This window comes from Aplidium turbinatum, chromosome 9 (genome assembly GCF_918807975.1).
Source record: "Aplidium turbinatum chromosome 9, kaAplTurb1.1, whole genome shotgun sequence".
In the NCBI taxonomy this organism is placed as follows: Eukaryota; Metazoa; Chordata; class Ascidiacea; order Aplousobranchia; family Polyclinidae; genus Aplidium; species Aplidium turbinatum.
Genome location: NC_137480.1, coordinates 12840524 through 12863726, shown reverse-complemented (window position 1 = coordinate 12863726; position 23203 = coordinate 12840524). Strand labels below are relative to the sequence as shown.

At 38.9% G+C, this 23203-nt stretch overlaps 1 protein-coding gene across 1 annotated transcript in view; it reads left to right on the top strand.

Annotated features, from left to right (window-relative positions):
• Nucleotides 1–23203, top strand: part of LOC145777469 (uncharacterized) — a 46923-nt gene that overhangs the window by 9798 nt on the left and 13922 nt on the right. The window contains exon 4 of the mRNA XM_082588844.1: nt 3260–3426. Coding sequence (XP_082444970.1) covers nt 3260–3426 — 167 coding nt within the window. The remainder of the gene's footprint in view (nt 1–3259; nt 3427–23203) is intronic.

The following is a 23203-nucleotide window of genomic DNA, read 5'->3' as shown; positions in this document are numbered from 1 at the left end:
CTGTAGTTTGTAAACGAAAAATCTCGAACTAAAATCGCGGATGCAAGTGGGTATTTTTTTATCTTGAGTGCAGTTTTGTTGATAAATTCGTTAGTATCGCTTCTACAATCTACATATCATTCAGGGTGTTTTTGTTAGCATACATAAGTAAATACTGTGAATTATACTTCATAGATATTTGAAACGCTTTCCTCTACCCCGCACAGGTTTCCTTTCTACACTTCATATACTGGCAGGATTGAATAGCAATCCTGGCGGCGTCACACCAGTCAGATTTATTAATAATTCCAGATCGCTGTGGCACATCGATAAAGAATGGATTTGTGGCCGATGAGATCTGCGCTGACAAATAAAAACATCTGAGGGACCCGTAGACACGTGCGAGAGGTTTGATGGAATTAAGAGCAAATACTTGAGGATAAATATTTAACAACATTTACACACAGCACCCGCAGAACACTTCAATACATATCACCTTCTTATTTCTGATATAAGGTATATAGTATTCTTATGCTATTATCTGTAGATCATAGTTGTTTAGATTATTTTGCTGATATTACTATAGCTGACGTAGCATAATTACGTTACGTTTGATATCGTGATACATTTCAGTGCTTCCCGCACACCTGATACTATGAGCTGCTAGGTTTGTTAATTTTATAGCAAATTGCTGTCCGATGAATTTTAGAGGTTTCTTAACAGAAATCTTACGGAGTCATGTTATGCCTTATACAACGCAAGTTTGAACAAAGTTTAGGTGATCTTCAGTTGTTATGTTATTGTCGCTTTCTTATTTATTGCATTATTTTGTACATCATTCATCTTTCGTCGATTCACCATTTTTGTTTGGATATTTATATGGTTCATCTGAGGGTGGGCTGGTGTGACGTTTGGCTTCGATCACCACAAGCTCGCGCGAGAAACTAAATTAGTCTCACGCTTGCCTTCAGATGATCTCACATTTTTTGTAAGTCACACGATTCATTTTTTTGACTACGTGGAGAAAAATACACACGGTTTTAGTTTGGTTTAGTTACAGAACGGTCGTTTCTTTTGCTTATTACCAGAGTTGAGAAAAATGGAGAAATAAAACGAAGACGTGCACAATTGTTTGTTATTTGCATGGACTTATAAACCTAGACCAGGGTTACTCAACTAATTTTAACAAAGATCCAGTTTGACAAGTTGAATATTTTTAGCGGTCCGATGAATAAGTTATTTTACACGCAACCACGAAAATTAAACTATCTGGCAGTCGAAGCCCCCCAAGCATCTAGGATAATCAAAGTAAAAATTGCTTGCTCCCTGTAGAAATCTGTTTAAAGAATCCCTGAGACGTGGCAATGAGCTTATTTTTCCAAAAGCTCAAGGTCCACCATCAACACCCCGAAGGTCCGGATTCGGACCGCGGTCCGCCAGTTGAGTAGCCCTGACCTAGACCAAAGAAAGTACAGAGAACGAGACCGTTTGCGCACAATTTCACCACATCTTACATCTCTTGAGTTGCATGAAGCGGATTTAAAAGCGTTCGATTTAGTAGATTGGGCCATGGGCTAAAATGTTGTTAAGCACTAAGTAAAGTTAGTTATGTAGGCTAGCCTAAAAATGTCCGTCCGAACAAACTAGCTTTTCTTTTCATTAAATGCCCTATCATTTACGTCTCGCCGATCAGTTTGATTTTTCGTAGCCTACTGGTGTAGGCTACTGATGGCTTAGTTGACTTTACGGTACGCTAAATAACTTAACTTGCATACGATTATTAAGATTTTAAAGCAGAGGCCCGGGAGTACGCTACTCAGTGTGTTTGGTCATTTCTAATCTACCGTATCCTACCAGATGCTGTGTAGCCAGTGTAGTAGGCTACGGTAGCCTTAAATGAAGGCATGGTTATTAAGTAGGCTACCAGCAAGTGATTTTAAATCGGCGATAGCCTTTAACCTAGCAGGCTTCTGTGATAACAGCAAAGTTATCTACAGATTACAGTGACGAAATGAGACACAGTTCTGGGAGAAATCCAGAAGCTTACCGGTACTTTAGGTTTGATTTTGGCTTACAAAGCCAACATAGTGTGGTCAAAGCCAACATTTAGCTTATATTAGGCTTTATCATACAAAAACATAACATTAAATAAGCCAATAAGGTGGTTAAAGTTAACATCGAAAGTATATATTAGGTTTTATCATACAAACCTAATACTTTTTTTATAACTAGTTAGTAGTTATATGGCAAAACCAAATATACGCCATGTTTTATTAAACAAACAAAAACTTGGTTCAAATTTCATTCTTAAAAATTTTGTTTGGTTGTCCGTTCCAGCCTTACAATTTTTAAGTCAACTTCGAGTGTTTTACCTTGGTAAGTTTACAGCTATTAACACAAAAAGTCGTTTATCTAAATTCTAGAAAACTTGAAACTGGCGGATATTAGGTTATGCCAAATCATGGCAGAGCTGACCATATAGCCTACAGTAGGCTAGTCTGCGCAATATATGAACGTCTGCCGAATTGCTAAAAGGTAAAAAAAGGGGGGCAATGTTGTCAAATCCAAATATTATATTGTCATTGCTGCTAAAAACTGTAGGCCTACTCTACTACAGTTAATAGAAACAACGGTTGTTTGAACAACAGCTTATATGGAACCACAAGAGATTAAGGATTTTGGGAGATTGGATTGAATTGAGATTTTAAGGGATTTGCGGGATTGGTATTTCGGGGAGACATTATCAATTTTGGTGTCAGTTTATTCGTAGTTTATAATGCTTCGCTTGTGAAAAATATTTAGCCTAAGTTTGAGATATTCTGAAATCGTCTTTTGTGGCAAAACTAATAGACTTAATAGTCATTGTTATTGGTTGTATTGTATTAGTCAAATCCTGTCCCGCCCCTGTGTAGGTGTTTCAACAAATCAGTATTTTAGCCAGATATAATTTGTCAGTGATTTGATGTCAAGTAATCACTAAATGGTGTTGCTTGTTGAAAGCTCGATAAAAGTTAATGAAATTGTACCTATTTTAAATTGTCGTCTATATGCGAAGGATATTTTCTTTTTATTGTTTTAATTGTTAATTACTATGCATTTATTGAATTAAAACTTCGGTTTATTATTTTACTTATACATTATGATTATTGTATTTACATCAAATACAGTTAGCCTACAATTTACTAAAAACCTTAACAGGCTATTTCTACTTTATTGTGATCCTCAGAAGGTAGGTTCTTATTCAAATGCAACGTCATTACGCTAATGTGTTCATATTTAGCGTTCCAATACGATCAGCTTTCGCGGCAAGACTATTCATTGAAATTTCAATAAATGCGCCCCTGACAACTTTGCCAGAGCAAGCTGACTATTGGGCTGGAACGTATAACCTTGTTGCCCCAAAAGAATTCTTTTTTCAGCTTGTGGAGCAGAACGAAGATACTGTTGGTAAGGCAAACTGACAACCAACTATGTAAAATTTCACAAACTATAATTGCAGTAGCATTTGCCGTATGCTATATTATTTTTACTTCACATTTTCACATTTTATCAACATTGAAAACTATGATCAAAATTTAATTTTTATAAGCTATAAAACAATATTAAATTAAAAATCTACTGCCTGTGGTAGGCTAGTTAAATATAATTTAAAGAGACCAGACCCTTGGTGTAATAACAGTTCTTTATTGGGATGTGGGATTAGAAATATGAAGATCTGAGTGTTTTAGGGTAGGCCTATGGAAAATTTGAAGAATTTTGAAATTAAAACGAAATGGGTTTGGGGGATTTGGCAAGATAAATTTTCAATAAACTTTGGCTTGAAAGATTATAATTAAAATTTTGGAATTTTGAGATTATACCTCTCTAATTTTCAATCCCTAATAATTCAAATCTTCTTAATCTCTAATCACCCCATAACTGCTAAAAACCCAATTCCCCAATCATTAAAATTTAAAATCATTTAATTTCACAATCATTCAACTCTCAATCTTCCAATTCCAGCACTTTAATTCCCAATCCTCTAATACCCAATACAATCATCATAAGATTCCAACTTCTTGTGTCATTAGCGTCACTCGAAAACTTTCTAGAAAGAACCTGAGTAGGCTACTGTACTTTTCTGTTGACTTTTGCAAAACTCTGTAGGCCTATTTACGTTTTTTTACTTGAGTCAAGTTACCAAAATTGTAAATTTCCACACCACTTCAAGTCTAAATAAAACTTCTCGTTATTTTTGCTACTTATCAAATATTTTGTCTTCGATTACCAGTAGACCCATATTGTGTTGTCTCTCTCGAGAAAACAACAGGCGGAGACTCGTTAAATTAAAAAATGGATTCTTGTGGTTTTAGGCAAAAATACTACAATTTTGAAAAAAAAGATTAGTTTAGGTTTAGATCTTTTTGAAGCTCCAATCACTTTTGCCCACCTTTTCAAAGATAAAAGTGTAGCCAATAGCAGTAAAAATTATTTCAACAGCGATAGCTTGTCTGTGACACTTGGACCTCTGGATGAAAACAGTGGAAAGAACGCACAACGGATTTTTCAAATACTTGACTGCCTTTGAAAGAGAGCGCAGTAATGAATCTTGTGAATTCGTTCGTTTTATTTCACCACTTAATGCTGAGTTGATACCTTCCTTCTAAAATAGGAGAAGTTATGTCACATACCTACATCACCAATCTACCAATCTTCACACCAGCCGTAGGGGGGCAGATCCCCACTGCCCTCGATTGATTTTTTTGTAGATGAGGGGGCAGGGGGCAATGGTGTCCTTGCACATTATGTCATGTAAGTCATGTAAGTCACTGCACATTATGCAATATAAAATTTTCTGCTATTCGCTATCAGGTATAATCTTTCATCTTTGCCTCATAATAATATTCACGACACAAAATTCTGTATCACAGTAGGTTACATCATTATAACATAGAATGATGCCCTTCCGTGCCGTTATTCTAGGTATTTCGGACACTTGTATCATTACTCGATAATTAGCTGATAGATGAGCATTATCGCTATATCTTATCTTAAAACTTTAAAAAAATCTGCCTTTCAGCAACAAAAGTGCCCTTTTTCATATTCCTTCCCCCCCAGTCAAAAATCATTCCGGCGTCCCTACCTGAAAGACCACCGGCAAATTGGCTTCGTAAAAGAGCGCTGGCCTTGCAACATACTGCAAAGACTTTGTTAAAGAAAAAAAGCTTACTGGTAGCTTTTCAACTGTGTTTACAAATAAGTGTTTTTTAAATATGCTCTAGGCCTACATCACATTTGCTAACAGTCTCCTGTAGCTGAGTGTATAGGCTACCAGCAGCACTATGCAGTTTTTCATGATTAAAAAAGAGGGACATTTTTAACGCGCTATGTACCACTACCCTTCTAGTGTCGTGAGAAAAAGGCAATTGCTGCGAACCTTCGCATCACTCTGTTTTAGATATCCTCAGATCGTGGACGTCGCTACAATGGCATCTGGACTGGTGGTCACAGCAGTAAACCATAATCTCTTCGTGGGAAAATTGTAACATAAATTTCCCGGATCCGTTCGTCTGTATGCAATGACCGAAAGAAACACTCTTCTGAAACCGTCTATTCAAAAATTGTATTTCTGCAAAAAACAGCCCCAAAGCTGTCGAAGAATGGGGGTAACACAGTATCCACTAAACTTGTCACTACAATACAAATTACTCAAATAAAGACGGAAATTTCGTCTAGTTTGGTAAGCACAAGCAAAACCGTTTTAATATGCGACCAACTTTTCAAGCAACAATTTTAAAATGACGAGAATAGATTGCAATATTCCAAACGCACGTAACCATCTTCTGTGATGTAATAATGATAAGCATTATGAAGCTATTCAAGCACCTATTCAATTTGGCTTACACCATATCTCGTAATTCAAGATTTAACGATGATGTAATGTTTCAACAGGTGTGACAAAGGTGATGCAATCTTTGCTTATTTCTAGCAAGTCCATGACGTAAAACGTCAGGTTCAGTAGACCACGGTTTTATGTGACGTTTGATTTGTACAGAGATTGTTTGTAACATAGCGGCCCCTAGTTATGACAGTCAAACATGGCATAACTAAAACAGAATTTAAGGACAATCGTGAGCCAATAAATAAAAACACACGATGCACAAATTCTTTGAATCACTCACGGTTAGGTTAATACGCAAATACAAAGGGCATGCAAAGAATGAACAAAAATAAGAATAGTACACGACGATACATGAAATTGGTACCATAGGTACACGCTAAAATGACGCTATATACAATGGTTGCGATAATAACCGACTGTTCTAGGCTCAGACAAGTGTCGGCCACCGCAGACAAAACCAGGCTCAAACGCTAACTCTTAGGTGTTCTTTACGGGGGCGAGGCACGAAATATCCCTCAATACGTAGTCTACTTTCACTTCCCCTGTACTGTCATCATAGTTGCAAACGGCAACTTTAGCTCTCCGAACCACAGGCTTCCCTTTCCTAATTTGTGGGACTACCTCATGCACCGTCCCAAGTTGATACTTCCCACGTTTACCAATGTCTTGGAGAGAACCCACCACTACAAGTTGACCAGGCTCCAAATTCTCGGCCATTTTTAATCATTTTTTTCGGCCCTGAAGCCCTGGCAAGTAAAAATCGATCCATTTACTCTAAAACTCCTGAGAAAGTGCCAAATTGAACCGATAATCCCTTCTTAGTTGGTCACAATCATGTGGTTGACCAACAGCACAATATGGGTCCAAATATGGGGTCAACAGTGAGGCAGGGGTGATGACAGTAAAATCCCTAGGGTCGTCGCTCAAAGGTACCAAAGGCCGTTCATTCACGATCCGAACAGCACTGCTCGTGTACGTAAGCAGTTCAATAAAACTGGGCTTGCGTATTGAAGTGACCAAAATATGAAAAAATTATTTAATCACATCGGCCAGGAAACCAAATCTACTAAGCCGAAATCTAGCCAAGACATCTGCCAGAGGGTTTAACAAGTCAGGACCCGAAAACATTACATCATTAACATAATTTTGACGAAATTCAGACTTGCCATCGTAAACAATGCACTTTTTTAATTGTGACGTCACAAAGTATGGTAAATACCACTCAAATCCCTTTACGTTTTCTACTTCACCAGCACGCTCAATATAACCATTAGATTTAAGATCTTTCATAGTGTCGGTAAGGAAATCACGAAATTCAGGTTGTTTTAAAGCCTTCTTTCTTAAAGCAGCAGCTCTATCTGACGCCAACACAAAATTGTTAGGTAGATCAATATCTTCGTTCAACGGTACAGGTATCTCAAATCGACCATCTTTCAATTCAATATTCGGTTCAAGTTCTCTAGCCAAAATGTCATTGCGAGACAATTCGCAGGTTTCATTTTGCAATGTCAAATCCTGAATGACTTAATTCAGATCTGCTATTTCCATACCACGAGACTCAATTTTACGCTGAAAGCCAGAGATGACATCCGACTCTGAAGACGTCTGCACTCTGCACACATTAGCAACGCTTTCATCTAAGGGTGACTTACCACCACAAGCCAACCAACCAAGCTGAGTGAGTAAAGCATGTGGTTCACTATGATTTTCACCAAGACGCTCTTCTTTAGCCCACATCAAATAAGCGTTGTCGTTACCAATCAGTACATCTACAGTACTACAATCACTCAAATAAAACATACTCACGTCATGAAAATGACAAAAACCACTTAAATCCTGCTTATGCGGTAAAGTTTTAACATCGTCAGCCCAAGCTGGGTTAACCACCGAAGTTATATCACAAAACAGTTCGTCCATCTCTAACAACTGGATGTTGAGTTTAACAAGGTCAACACAAGTAGCTTTCTGACCAGCCAGAGTATCCATTTTAAACGATGCTTTATCATACGGTTTAACGCCAAGTTTGCACACCAAATCACTCGAAACAAACGTCAACTGCGAACCAGGATCATGCTGACTGTCGTGAAGTTCTGTTCTGTTGCTTGAGGCTTTGTGTTGATTGCAGCGGCGCCGCTCACGTGTAAGGTCGCGTCTTCCTTTACACCTTTGTTGAGTTACCATTGACACGTTGCTTGTGTTGAAGTAGGGTGGTGCTAGTATAGTTTTCTGTTGCTGTTGCGTGAAGGTATATTTATGTTCTGCTATGTTTTTCAGACGCAGTGCCTATTTAGTTTATTAAAGCGATTAAATGGTGTCATCTACTTTTGTTACTTAATTCTATTCGTTACAATTTAATAAACTACATAGAAATCGAAGTTAAAAGACTTGATAGAAAGTGCAAGTCTTGAAAGCAATCGGAGATGGCCAATAATAACTGGAAATGTCTACAACCAGAAAAGCTATCTGTAGATCCAAATTCACCAACAGCAGAAGACGATTGGAAGTTTTGGTTCAAGACATTTACAAACTTTGTAGAAGCCATGCCTCCTGCTGAAGGAGAGGAACCAGTAAACAAGCTCAACATATTGACAGCTTTTCTTACTGCAAACACTTACAAAACTGTATCTGAAGCTGACACTTTCGACGATGCAATAACCGCTCTCAAAAACATGTACGTCAAGCCAAGAAACGAGATCTATTTGCGACATCTGTATGCTACTGCGCAACAAAAAGACGGTGAGTCAATTGACGAATTTGTTTCACGTCTAAATAATTTGAGCCGAAATTGCAACTTCGTCCCCGTCAATGCAGTAGCGTATAGAGACGACATGGAGACTCCTTGATCAGTGGGATTTCGTCCACACTCATAAGAGAGCACCTTCTAGAAAATCAAACTTTGACTTTTGATCAAGCTTACGCCAAGGCTCGAGCTCTCGAATTGGCTAAAAGCAATTCCGAAACGTATTCTCATCAAAACATTTTATGTGCAATGCAAAGTTGTTCAACTGAGCTGCCGACAGTTCGACACGAGTACCCTCAAAGTAAAAGCGAAGGTTCGTCCAGCCATGATCGCACAACCGCAGCAATAAGACAAAATAAAAAGAACATATCGAACAAGTTTACATGCTTTTTTTGTGGTAGTCGTAATTGGCACCGCAGAAATCAATGTCCTGCAAAAGACGAAAAATGTGATTATTGTGGCAAAACTGGCCATTATGCCAAGTGTTGCTTAAGTCGTAAAAGTGTTGTTACAAGTAATTGCATAAACTCACCTCGTCTAGCTTCAATGTCTACACTGCATTCTACATTTTCTAAACATTTTGTAAGTGAAGTGAAAATTAACGATACCTTTGCCAACGCTTTAATCGATACTGGAAGTACAAACAGTTATTTAAGCAAGACCTTTCTGGACAAAAACCACATTAAATATACGTCTCTTCGTTTCGTTGCAAACATGGCTAACACTTCATTAAAAACCGAAATTTATGGTATTTCATATTTGTAATGTTAAACTGCATTTTGCTAATCACTTTTATGAACAGGCAGAATTTCTTATTATGCCGGAATTGGTTTCTGACGCAATCATAGGCGATGATTTACTCGAACGCCATAAAAGTGTAACTTTTCAATTTAATGGTAATTTGCCTGAACTTTTTGTGTCATCTGTTATGCCTGCAGCACAAGTCGAATATCCTGAGTTGTTTTCACACTTACTACCTACATGCAAACCAATGGCTGTTAAAACTCGTAAATTCTCATCGGCTGACCAAGAACTAATTCGAATCGAAACGGAACGATTATTACGAGAAGGTCGCATAGAGAAAAGCAATTCCCCATGGCGGGCCCAGCCCTTGATCAGTTCAGTTCAGTTCAGTTGTTTTTATTTCTGACCATCATATCAAAAACAATACACGTCAACATAGCAAAGGTCGAGAAAAAGGTAGAAGCGTCGACAATGGTAATGGAAAGAAAAGGATGTGCATTGATTACAGCCAGACAATCAACTTGTATACCTTGCTGGACGCTTACCCTTTGCCATCCATCGAATCCATAGTAAATAAAGTTGCCAAGTGGAAGTATATATCCACATTAGACTTAAAATCTGCGTACCATCAAATACCAATTTGCCCAAAAGATCGCCATTATACCGCATTTCAGTCGTCGCACGAGCTGTACCAATGGAAATACTTACCATTTGGTTTGACAAACGCGGTACCTGCGTTTCAACGAGTAATTAACAACTTTATTGCAAAACACAAATTAAAATGCGTGAATGCCTACTTGGATAATATCACCGTGGGAGGAATGACACAACAAGAGCATGATAACAATCTCGCAGCACTACTCAGAGCTGCTGAAGAAGATCACTTTACATTTAATGAAGCAAAAAGTTTGTACAACCGCACTGAAGTTTGTTTGTTGGGTTACCAAGTTGGAGCTGGAATTATAAAACCAGATCCCCAACGTATCAAAGCATTGCAAGATTTGCCGGTACCAACAACAAAGAAAGAATTGCAGCGAATCATGGGATTGTTCGCCTACTACGCCAAATGGATCTCTAACTTCTCTGCAACAGTTAGGCCACTCGTGCAAACAGAAAAATTGCCTTTAAGTTGTGAGGCTTTGGCTGCCTTGAACGAACTGAAAACTAAGTTAACCCATGCTTCTCTACAACCAATCGACGAATCTATTCCTTTTACTGTAGAAACAGATGCTTCAGACTTTGCCATTGCCGCAACATTAAATCAAAACGGTCGTCCTGTGGCATTTCACGCGCGAACCTTATCAACTTCGGAGAAAATGCATTCAGCAATTGAAAAGGAAGCCTACGCAATTGTAGAAGCATTGAGAAAGTGGAAGCATTTACTGCTGGGAAGACACTTTAACTTAATTACGGACCAAAGAAGCGTATCCTTTATGTTCGATTTAAAACATCCTTCCAAAGTAAAAAATGATAAAATACAACGTTGGCGTTTGGAGCTTTCACCTTATAACTTCTCTACCGTTTACAGACCAGGAAATAAAAACACCGCACCTGACACTTTCTCTAGAGCAACATCTGCATCTGTGACAACAACATCAGAAGCCGCTTTAAAATTGCTACATGAATCACTTTGCCATCCTGGTATTACACGATTGTGGCATTATATAAAAACGAAAAACCTTCCTTATTCTTTGGAAGCCGTGAAAGCCGTCGCAATGCAATGCAAAGACTGCGCCGAAATTAAAGCAGCTTTTTATAAGCCCAAAGAGCAACAACACCTCATCAAAGCAACCCAACCTTTCGAAAGAATCAGTATGGATTTTAAAGGTCCTGTAGCATCTGCCACCAAGAACAGATACTTGTTGGTGATCGTGGACGAATTTTCTAAATTTCCCTTTGTATATCCATGTGCCGACATGAAGGCATCTACTGTTATTGAAAAATTGTGTGATTTATTTTCCGTGTTTGGATTTCCGTCGTATGTCCACACCGACCAGGGTGCAAATTTTATGTCGAGCGAACTGAAAGAGTGGCTGCATGGAAAGGGTATTCCGACCAGTCGGTCTACTAGATACAACCCTCGAGGCAATAGCCAAGTGGAACGATATAACGGCATAGTGTGGAAAGCTATTCTTTTGGGACTGCGAGTCCAAAAACTACCCGAAACTTTGTGGGAAAATGTGTTATCTGATGTATTACATTCGTTACGTTCACTTTTATGTACTGCTACAAACTGCACTCCCCATGAACGTATGTTTTATCATTCTCGTAAGTCTTCAAATGGCGTATCGATGCCTGCCTGGCTAAAACCAGGACCGGTGTATGTAAAACGTCATGTACGTAACAAGAGCGACTTATTTGTTGAAGATGCCGAGCTTATTGAAGCTAACACCCAGTACGCTCACGTACGCCTCAATGATGGACGTGAAACTACTGTATCATTGCGTGACTTAGCACCTAATCCTAAACAGATTACCACCACTCATGACGACGAAACGCTAACGGAGCCATTAGAGATTGATTTTGGAATGTTGGAATCATCTCAACCTCGCTTGGATCCTGCTCCAATTTTACAAAATATCGAATCGTCAGAAACTGGTCCTACCATTCCTAAACAAAACTCATCGTTACGTCGCTCCACACAAACACGTCATCCTGTTGTGCGCTATGGCTTTAATACGTGACTTAGTATTTGCAATTTATGTATTTATTTACTGTGTTTGGCTTGAATCCTTGTACTTGTTATAATGCGGTGATGTAATTTATGTAGTGTCGAGTTTTTCATTTAACCGGGGGTGAATGTCGTGAAGTTCTGTTCTGTTGCTTGAGGCTTTGTGTTGATTGCAGCGGCGCCGCTCACGTGTAAGGTCGCGTCTTCCTTTACACCTTTGTTGAGTTACCATTGACACGTTGCTTGTGTTGAAGTAGGGTGGTGCTAGTATAGTTTTCTGTTGCTGTTGCGTGAAGGTATATTTATGTTCTGCTATGTTTTTCAGACGCAGTGCCTATTTAGTTTATTAAAGCGATTAAATGGTGTCATCTACTTTTGTTACTTAATTCTATTCGTTACACTGACAATACACCAAATTCGATTTACCAGTTATTGGATTCAAAACACGAGCAGCAGTAATGCGGTTAAAGCCTGCTTTAACTACGCACAGGAACTCTGGGACAAGCATCATCTTTGCCGACCGAATCCAGAGAATCACGTGACGTCACATAAAAATCATGCAGAAGAAAAAAGTGTTTCTTATCGTTGTTAGGCCCACACTTACGGCAGTTATTTGCATGAACACAGTCCCTGACCATATGCTGGCGCAAACAATTCAAACATTTGCCAGCTTTCACGATAACATCTCTCCGATCTTTAGGTGTCAAGCGCAAAAAATCTTTACAATTAGACAAAAAATGATATTCTACTTGACCCCGTGACGAACAATAAATACAAGCCGGTAGGTCTCTTCGTCTGGCCTCACCACCGCGCGGTGCGCCAACAGCAGTCGAGTACTGCGAACTCCCTGACATCACATTATCATGGGGTTTTACGGACGTCTGCATAACCGGACATGAAGGCAATTTTCCTTTGCCAAACTTTTTAAAATGCTGCGACTCACCAGAATTGCCCATTAGCATAATGCTAAAATCAGTCGACTTACGCGTTTCCTCCCGTACTACAAAATCGAACAAACTCTGAAAAGTAGGCTCATTAGTGCTACCATACTGATCACCTAAAAAGTCAAGATAACGCTGCTTAGCGTCAAACGAGAGTCGCTTAGCCAAATCCAAAACAAAACGTCCTTCCAATTTATCGCGCTGACCATAAGCTTGCGCGTAAAGCAGACACTGCGACAATTCATCTTTAAACTCTTTCAAATCACTAGAAGAGATCGAAGTCAATTTGCTACCATAGCGGTACTTCCTAATTTCCGGTTCGGCAAAAAGACCTCCACGAACTCCAAAACGTTGGGACAAGCGATCTAACGACATTTCTATCCTGTCTTCCTCTGACAAGCCAGGAGTGTCGGAAACCAAATTAGCAATCGTTTGAGCAGCTGTTTTAACACAAGCTGCTTGTAACAAAGTCAAACGAGTCCCTTTAAAAGGCGAAGCCACCATCAAAGCCGCAACACGATTTTTAAAGAAGATAAATGGCATATTATTACCATCGTAACCAATCAAGGCCGCTTTATCAAAAAAAAGTCCTACTATTTTGGTATTCAAAAAAACAATCCTGTTGGTGAGAACTCGATTTAGCGGGAGAAGACAAGCTATATCCCTTAAGGGGCTGATGGGGCTCAGTCACATGCACAGCCCGATCACGATCCTCACACACGTTAAAATCAGTAGACGCGACACGCTTCTCACAACCACCCAAATTACGTGCAGCTGGGCGATCAAAATCTAGCGGCGCAAAAAACTGTGAAGGGGGCAAACCATTACTTCTGATAGCGGCCCTGTGACCTGTACGCTCTGGGGCAGGAGTTTGGCTAAAATTTGCAGGGCTTGGCTTTAGATCCTTCGGAAGATCCTTAGCCGCGGCCCCGAGACCTCTTAAAACAGCTGGAAAACATGTGGATTGTACTGGTCCACTTACGGATTGAACAGGCGTCTGGAAAAGGCAGGGATATCTAAAGTAGGGGATACGAAGGCTTTTATGACGCCTGACAATAGAAGGGCTACTGAAATTTCAAATTTTGGCGCTGTTTAAGTAGGATAAATGAACAACACACGCAAAAACATGCTTAAGTATGTTTAGCACTGACATTGCTCTTAAGCTTGCGTACAGTACGCTGCATTTTAGCAGGCGGTTCAGCATTTTTGCAGTTTAACCGTTTTAGTTCGTTCTTGGCAAAGCAATTGAATGCCGTCATGGCAATAAGTTCAAAGTTTTCATGCTTTCTGGAACAGTGCTGACGAAGGTCAGCAATCGATGTTGAAGCAAGGCGCAATAGCGCTTGGGTAAAGATGGCACGTTGGTCTCCAGCAGTTAAAAGTCTCATCTTTATCTCTTTATCAGAGGACACAGTAGTGTACGACTGAACAGCTAGAGCTGTAATAGCGTAACAAAGTTCTGTTGGGGCTGATAGTCCGCCTCTGTTTGCATCATCAAAAAGATCCATGAATTCTTGTGGCAAATGCTCTTCAATCCGAACCTCATTCTCCTTTTCAGCCAACAATAAAACTTTGCATTCTGCGCACTTCCTCCGCCGACAAATACTGCGACCGATATATCCACTTACAAAATAGGTCACATTAGCATCGACCAGTGACAGCTCATTCAAATCTCCAACTTGATTTCTCAACAAAAAAGCATGGAGCCATTCAACGTCAGCTGTATTGTTTGTAGTCGACAGCTCAAGTGCTATGCTTTCAAACGAAAATTTGGATGTTTCAACGAGCATCTTTTGTTGAAGCAAGCTCAGCATTCTTATTTTCTTCTCAGCAAGCATCAATTGTCTCACAGACATATAGAAGTTTCCTCCGTTAGCTTGCCGGTACCATCCAAATCTCCCCTCGATTGGGTCGGACATGAACTTGCCTGGCAAAGTGTACCTGCAAAGTGATATCTTAAGAAACTCTTGCAACAGGATTGCGCCTATACTTTTAGCATTAGAAAAGCATGAAGACGTTATCAACTATGACATTTGTTGTGGAAACATAATTCTAAGGTTTCGTGATGCACAAAAAAAATATAGTTATCACTTTATTATGGGCAACTCGATGCACCATTACGTAGAATTCCTTACAGATAAGGAGAGTATCGAACAGAAATGACTAGGTATTATTTTATAAACAAGAAGAAAGTTAATTAGAAAATTTCAAACAAGTTTGAAAGTTAATGAATGGGAAGTTGTAACGCCTATTCGGGCCATATTAAATCATACTTTAAGTATGGGCTATACCTGAAGTCGTGCTGATTGTGGAGATATGAAGTCAGATCAATTATAGCTCCCATGCTTTGAATACACGCCAGGAAGGTTTCCTTCGTTAAACCAGCATTGCCAGAATCTTTCCACTTCATGAAAACATTCTTCGCTTCCATTAGGAAATGCATCGATGATCTTTCCAGAACATTTAATGGCTCGCAATACTGATCATTTTTACGGATGCCTATTAAGTAACATAGTTAGTTCATTGTGACACTAAAATTCTGCAACACATATACAAAGGTTTTGAAAGTTTTGTTTTCTTAGTAAACACAAACAGGATGGCTGGATTACTCATCCCTTGGAGGGAGGCATGGCACATACTTTATCAATCATACCATAGCAATCCAGCCATCTTCCACAACATATGATACAACGTGAATCTGAACCTGATTGAGCTTGAAAATATTATAGGTAGGCTACTACCAGCCTTATGTCACATACAAGATATTATCAGCAACGGCTTACCTTTAGATGGTGTTTTTAGTGACATTACTTTCCACAAATTGCTAATGAATTCCACAAAGACAGCTGTTTGGCAAAACCCAGGATATTGCTCCGAATAAAATCTTAAGCCTCGTGCAGTAGATTCACTAAAGACACCTGAAAATAATTCCAACTTTTTTAATTAAAAACAGATTGTACAACCATGAAGAGGTTATTAATTTGCTGCAAGTACGGGCGTCGGGCAATGACTTTAAGATTCTTGATAATAACAAACCATTTCAACTACTCAATTTGACTAGGCTACTGAACTTGCAATGCTCAAAATTTAACTGAAGGTTACACGTTACTCAACATCACTTTTTAAGTCTTAAGAATGAAATAAAAAATATAATGAAGCCTTTCCCCACCAAAATAGCAGCTGCTGAAATGCTGAAAAACATTGTGCCACATACAAGTAAAAGATTTAATTTGATGCTGATCAAGCCAGTACATACTCATTACTCACTCTATAAATCAACTTACATAAGGCGTGCTGTGGGGAAGTGCGAGCAAGGCTGCTGGGGTTTAATGATACCTTTTTCAGGGAAAACGCGATTTTCAATGTTTTATGCTCCTCTAAGGCATAAAGACGCTTGATGTGCTCAAACTGGGCAATACAGGTTTGGCCCAACAAATCTGGAAAGTCAACTGCGGGTAAATGAAATCTTCCTTTGCCGATGAAGTTGTTAAAAATGTTTTTAAAATTATGAGTAAAATCGAATATTAGAAATAATCGATCGTGACTTCTTATAGGATGCGGTATGCTGGGTTGAAGTTCACCTCCACACAAATCATGGAATAGTTTTCTGCAAAATTTAAAACAGTCATTACGATACTACCAACACCGATTAACCACTGACAAAACTGAATAAGCATACTTTTTGGCAAATAAAATTATGCAAAACAGCCAATATGTCAACAAATATTTTGAAGCTGGAGCAATTTTACAAACAGCTAGTGTAACTCTGCATACCGGCTCTTCCAGAATGGCAGGCTTACTCATTAATATGTTGAGAATAACAAAGGTGTACAGAAATTACTTGATGAGTGTGTAATTAATTCTCCACTGCAAACTGCTACCGTATGTATGTAGTGGGCAGACAGCTTTTTGGCCTGTAGGCTATAGCCTACTGTACATTGGTCATTCCATCACAAAACGTTTTACCACACTTAACATAATAATGATATAAAGGCTTTATAATAATCTAAATAAACATCGGCCTACCTGTTACAAATGTGGTTGTCAGTAGAAATAGCAATAACATGAAACAAATCACCAAGAGCCACCATAACCTTGCTGAACCATGAGTGCAGAAGCCCAGTGTCCAGTCTTGAAATTGGAATCAAGCAAACAATGTCTTTATAATTGCAGTAAATTGACTGGATCATAAAGCCAAGCACTGTCTTAGCAGGAGTTCCATTTTCACTAATGCCAATAAAGGATCCATGGCTGTATTCCACTCTTTCTGCAATATAGACTTCGTCTATCATCAGTGTTACCATTTTTTCTTTGTCTGAAAGGGTTCTTGATCTGACTTTCAAATACTCAAGATGACAATCTCCAGAAGTGACCGAAGCTCCAGCAGAGAGATTTTGTAGCCATCGAAGTGATGGCAATACAAAAAGGGACTTTAGCTGCTTGTATAGAGCATTGCTTAATAGTTGCCATAAAAAGGCAGTCTTCATGGTGTTTATACTGTATCTTCGTGCATGTTTTCCAACCTGACACAGCTGCAACTGCTCAATAATAAAACTGATCAGTTGCACCTTACCGCTGTCACAATCCTCACCAATCTGCTGTTGTTCAACATACTGTTGTAGATATAATAAAGCCATTTTTAATGAGAATAATTCTGAGCTTGCATTGCCTATACCAGGCAGCATTGACTTTTGAAGTGCCAGAATATTGAGTAGAGCGGATATGCTTGTCACATATCCTGTTGGTGCAAAATCTTTAAAGGTGTTGCATGGTACGGGGCTCTCATGTACAAAGGAATGTAGCTTTAAGTTGCTTGTAATTATAGTTGATGCTAGTAGCTTAGGAGTTACAATTTCAGTGATATTGGAATTTTAATTGAAATAATGAAACTGTACAGTTTCCTCATTCACAATCAGCACAAATCCTGTTGGTAGGATTTCATGCTTCAGTTTTTCTTTAAGCATATCCAGGTTTTCGATCATATCCTGAATAACAAAAATTATAACAATTAATGTGCAGTATAAACAGCAAACTCATACACAATTACACAGTTATTAATATGACTTTAATGGTATATACTGGTTTAGTGAGTGTTAAAACCTGCATCTCTAACATGAATCAGGCAGCGTAGCCTACCCTCTTGACAATAACTGGCTGTGTAATTCAAACCAACTGTAATGTCTTCGAAAATTTCTATCAACACCAAGAAGCATGACATTTTTGTCAACTTTGCACATAAGCACATGCTTAAAGGGAATATTTCTGGAATGTATACAATGCTTACTGAATATATGTAGTGCACCTGTCTGTCATCTGTCAATTTACGTGATTGATTAATCACAGTTGTTGATCAACCTTATGTTGTTGATCTATTCAACCCTAACCCTCAAGTTAATTCAGGAATCGACATACGGTGAAGCATGATTGATCAATCACACAAATTGACAGATGGTGGATGATAAGACAGGCCGGGTGCAACCTAGTTCGTACCCTGAACAGTTCGTACCCTCAGTTCATACCATGAAAAGATTGAGAGAAAAAATTAAAAAAAGCCGAAGTCGCTGATCGCAGTTTTAATTGCACAAAGCCGAAGATCTGAGTTTCCGCAAATAACTTGAGGGTTAGGGTTAGCGGAAACTGCCGAAAAATATTTGCGGAAACTGCAATCAGCGAGGGTTAGAGTTAGAGAGCATGATTACTCGATAGTTAGAGCTAGGGTAAGCGGAAACTGCGGTTAGCGGAAGCTGCGGAAAAGTGTTTGCAGAAACTGCGATCAGCGAGGGTTAGGGTTAGAGCATAGATTACTCGATGGTTAGAGTTAGGGTAAAGGTTAACGGAAACTGCGGAAAAATGTTTGCGGAAACTGCGATCAGCGAGGGTTAGAGCATAGATTACTCTAAGGTTAGGGTAAGGGTTAGCAGAAACTACGGAAAAATGTTTGCAAAAACTGCGATCAGCGAGGGTTAGAGCATAGATTAGTCTATGGTTAGAGTTAGCGGAAAGTGCAGGAAAATGTTTGCGGAAATTGCGATCAGTGAGGGTTAGTGTTAGGGTTACAGTTAGGGTTAGCGGAAACTGCAATCAGCGACTTCGGCTTTGTGCTATCTTTCTCTCGATCTTTTCAGGGGAAAATTTTAAAATGTTTGCGAAAACTGCGATCAGCGACTTCTTCTTTTTTTAATTTTTTCTCTTGATCTTTTCAGGGTACGAACTAGGTTGCATCCAGACAGACCTACTGTCATGAACACACAAATTTAATTGAGAGGTTTAGAACTATTACTAAGTTTCTGTGTTGCATTGAAAATAAACTGTCATTACAAAATATACCAAAATTACCAACCAAACTATTTTACTGCAAAATCCAAGAGCCCAATAGGGCCAGTACCATTCATTACATGCATAATACCGTAGGCCCTACTACTAGTACTGTAAATAATAATTAATGATTACATGTAAAACAACCTGGTGTCCCAAGAAGTCTTCGTTCATACTTTCAATTGCAGCATTTCTCCTTTTAATGCGAGCTGAGCTTGTGGTATTGGCTGAACGACAAAGAGGAGCATTTGACGATAAATATGATGGCAAATTTGGAAAAACTTTTGGAAAAGCACCAGGCTTCAAGCGCGGTCTTTGTAGTGTTTCACTTTTACGGGCATTTCTTCTGCTACTGCGACTATCAGTGGAAGTAATTTTAAAGTCATCATCGTGAAAATGTTGAGCACAAACATGACTTGAATTAGTCGGAACCCAATCTTTTCTGGGAATGGCTCTAATCCATTTACGACGCAGCTCATCATCTTTAGGGAACTGATACAAAGTTGGTTTAACTGGAGTTGTATGAACAGACCGATAACCAGACTTGCATCCAGGGACACAACATGTATTTACCATAATCTTTACATTTGAAAACTAATCAAAGAAGAATAGCAATTTGCTTTCAAAATAGTAGATTACAAGAATTACTGCACAGTAAAATAACTGATAAGATAGTCTATGTAAAGTGATACATTAGCTAACTGATACTATGACATGGCAGCAATTTAATAATTTCTGTGTATCATAAAAGGCTGTGGCTATATTTACACTATATAGTGTAATAATAGCCTCAATAGTGTTGCCAGGTAAGGAATTCTGCCCTAATTTGAGAAAAGTTTAAAGCTGTTGAAAACAAAAACTTGTATTTTGGAAATTGTTTTTAGTCCTGGGAAGATCAAAATCCTAATCTTATTCCTAACTCTAACCCTTACCTTAACCCTTCCTAACTTTAATCCTAACTCTGGCAACACCTGATTGTGGAAAAATAGCCACTTCCATCATAAAATGACAGTTGTGGCATTTTTAAAAACCTTGGTATGATAACCTGTATTGTGCTATTAGCAACAGGCCTAGATATTCACTGAATGCTCATAGTTAGTTGTTAATTCAACTGCTGGTATTCTTGCCACAGAGCCTAGTAGCCTACTGCAAAGGCTTTGTTAAGAAAAAAAAGCTATAATGTGACCTTTCAACTGTGTTTCCAAACAAGTTTTGTTTGAATATGCTCAACACCACATTTGCTAACTATCTTTTGCAGCTGACTGTGCCAGCAGCACTTTCTACACAAGTACACAACTCTCTGTAATTTAAAAAAGAGCGGCAGATTTACCGCTGCAAACTGCCGCCCTGGTAGTGTCACGAGAAAAAGGCAATCGCTGCGAGCCTTCATATCCCCTACTTTAGATATCCCTGGGAAAAGGTTATGTAAATTTAGCCGCGATTGATGTTCACTTCTGGAATGGCTTCAAGAGCTCTTCTTAGAGCTACGCCGGGAGCCCACATCTGATCGATATTCAGCTAAAGCTACCTCCTTACGTTGTTCAGCCCTCAACTGGGCGTCTTTGAGTGCAAACTCAGCAGCTCTCGCTTCGGCTCTCGCGGCGGCCTCAGCAGCTCTCGCGGCGGCCTCAGCAGCTCTCGCTTCGGCCTCAGCTCTCGCGGCGGCCTCTGCTCGTATGGCCTCAGCTCTCGCGGTGGCCTCAGCAGCTCATGCTTCAGCCTTAGCTTGTATTTGGAGCTCTTCTCTTCTTAGCTGTAGGTTAATTTGTGCAACTATCCGAGATGAACTCCTAGACATCTTAATGCTTACATTTGAGGCGCTATCCTCAAAATGTATGTCAGCATCCAACCTATCTGAGTACTCACTTTCTTTTTGTTCAAAGTTATTTTTTAACAACTTAAATTCGGTATCTACCCTATCACGAAGTTCTGCCAAATTTTCAGAGTTAAAAATTTTACTCAAAAGTGCATGGAAATGCCGTAAATCCTCTTCCAAAGTACAGAACTTAGATCTAAAAATTAACAATTCCCACTTATCACCCAAAGAACCTAGGGCTACAGAAAGTTCTCCAATTTGAGTCAAAATATCCCTTCTAAGATACCGGGCCTCCCTAACTAACTTAGCCTCATCGTTACTGGGTCCCTCCCCAGAATGGCCTGCCCGACCGCAAAGAACATCATCAGGTTTAAACCCAATCGAGTCGACGGCGGTCGAGTCCTTGTCGACACCGAGTGTAGACATATTAAATATTGGGGCTTAGTTTAACAATTAAAAAAAATTAAGTTACACAAACACACAAATTATTACAGTAGTTATAAAAACTTAACTGCAAAGACCGTAAGAACTACAAAACGAATTTAAATGCACAATACCGTAGTTGTAGGGGTATATGAAGTCCTACCACTTATGGAGACTTCCAATCTAGGCTATTGAAAGTTCCACAAAACTTGCTTGGATTCGTCCACTTGAATCTTCAAGCACAGATCGATTGTCTTTAATCTTCTTTCTTGCCAATGAATGTCAATGTTGTTTTTCTTTAGAACCAACAAAGAAATGTCTTTAATTTTTAGCTTGAAGTTCTTCAGTACCAACTGAGAAGAAACGTCTTTAATTTCTTTTGTGCTTCTGAAACTGACAACAACACGTCTTTATTATTTCTTTATGCTTTAAGTTCTTCTGTAGCCTACCAACCAACAAGATCGTCTTTATTATTTTGCTTCTGTAGATTACCAACCAACAACCAACCGTCTTTATTTTTTATGGTCACAGCGGTAAACCATAATCTCTTCGTGGGAAAATTGTAACATAAATTTTCCGGATCAGTTCATCTGTATGCAATGACCGAAAGAAACACTCTTCTGAAAACGTCTATTCAAAAATTGTATTTCTGTAAAAATAGCCCCAAGGCTGTCGAAGAATGGGGGTAACACCGTACGCACTAAACTTGTCACTACAATACAAATTACTCAAATAAAGACGGAAATTTCGACTAGTTTAGTAAGCACTAAGCAAAACCGTTTTAATATGCGACCAACTTTTCAAGCAACAATTTTAAAATGACGAGAATAGATTGCAATATTCCAAACGCAGGTAACTATCTTCTGTGACGTAATAATGATAAGCATTATGAAGCTATTCAAGCACCTGTTCAATTTGGCTTACACCATATCTCGTAATTCAAGATTTAACGATGATGTAATGTTTCAACAGGTGTGAAAAGGTGATGCAATCTTTGCTTATTTCTAGCAAGTCCATGTCGTAAGACAGTGCTTCTCAACCCCTGGGTCGCGACCCAAAACTGGGTCGCCGTTTCATTTGGCTGGGTCGCTGTAAGATGTGGTGATAAAAGATAATGGCTCTTGAGCAAAGTTTAAACTGCCTACCACTCCTTTAGTTTTCGTAATTTCCACTATTCAAACTACGTCGCAAGTTTCACCCGACGATTTTACCACACACATTTTGCGGTGAAGTGTACACAATAGTAGCCTACACACTAGACTAGGGAATTGTAACAATTAATTGCTTCAAAAACCACACTAAACTTGATCTTCGCAAAAGAATATAATAAAATCTTCGCAAAAAATGTGCGAAGATTTTAATGCAGAATACAGACATCTGTTGTACTTTTCTAATGTGAGATGGTTATCTCGTGGCAAAGTACTGGAGAGATTTGTAACTCTGCACAAGGAGGTGAAGGAGTTTTTGATAAACAAAAAGCATAGCTTGGCAGAAAAGTTTGCTGATCAAAAGTGGCTTTTGTTTGTGGCGTATCTTTCCGATATATTTTTGCAACTGAACATCTTGAATAAATTTTGCAAGGACCAAACATACTGTAATGTTGGTCAATGTATCTGAAATACTGATTGCTTTTACGTAAAAGCTGAAGTTGTGGAAGAGGAAGATCGCGTCCCAGAAACAGCATCATTTACTG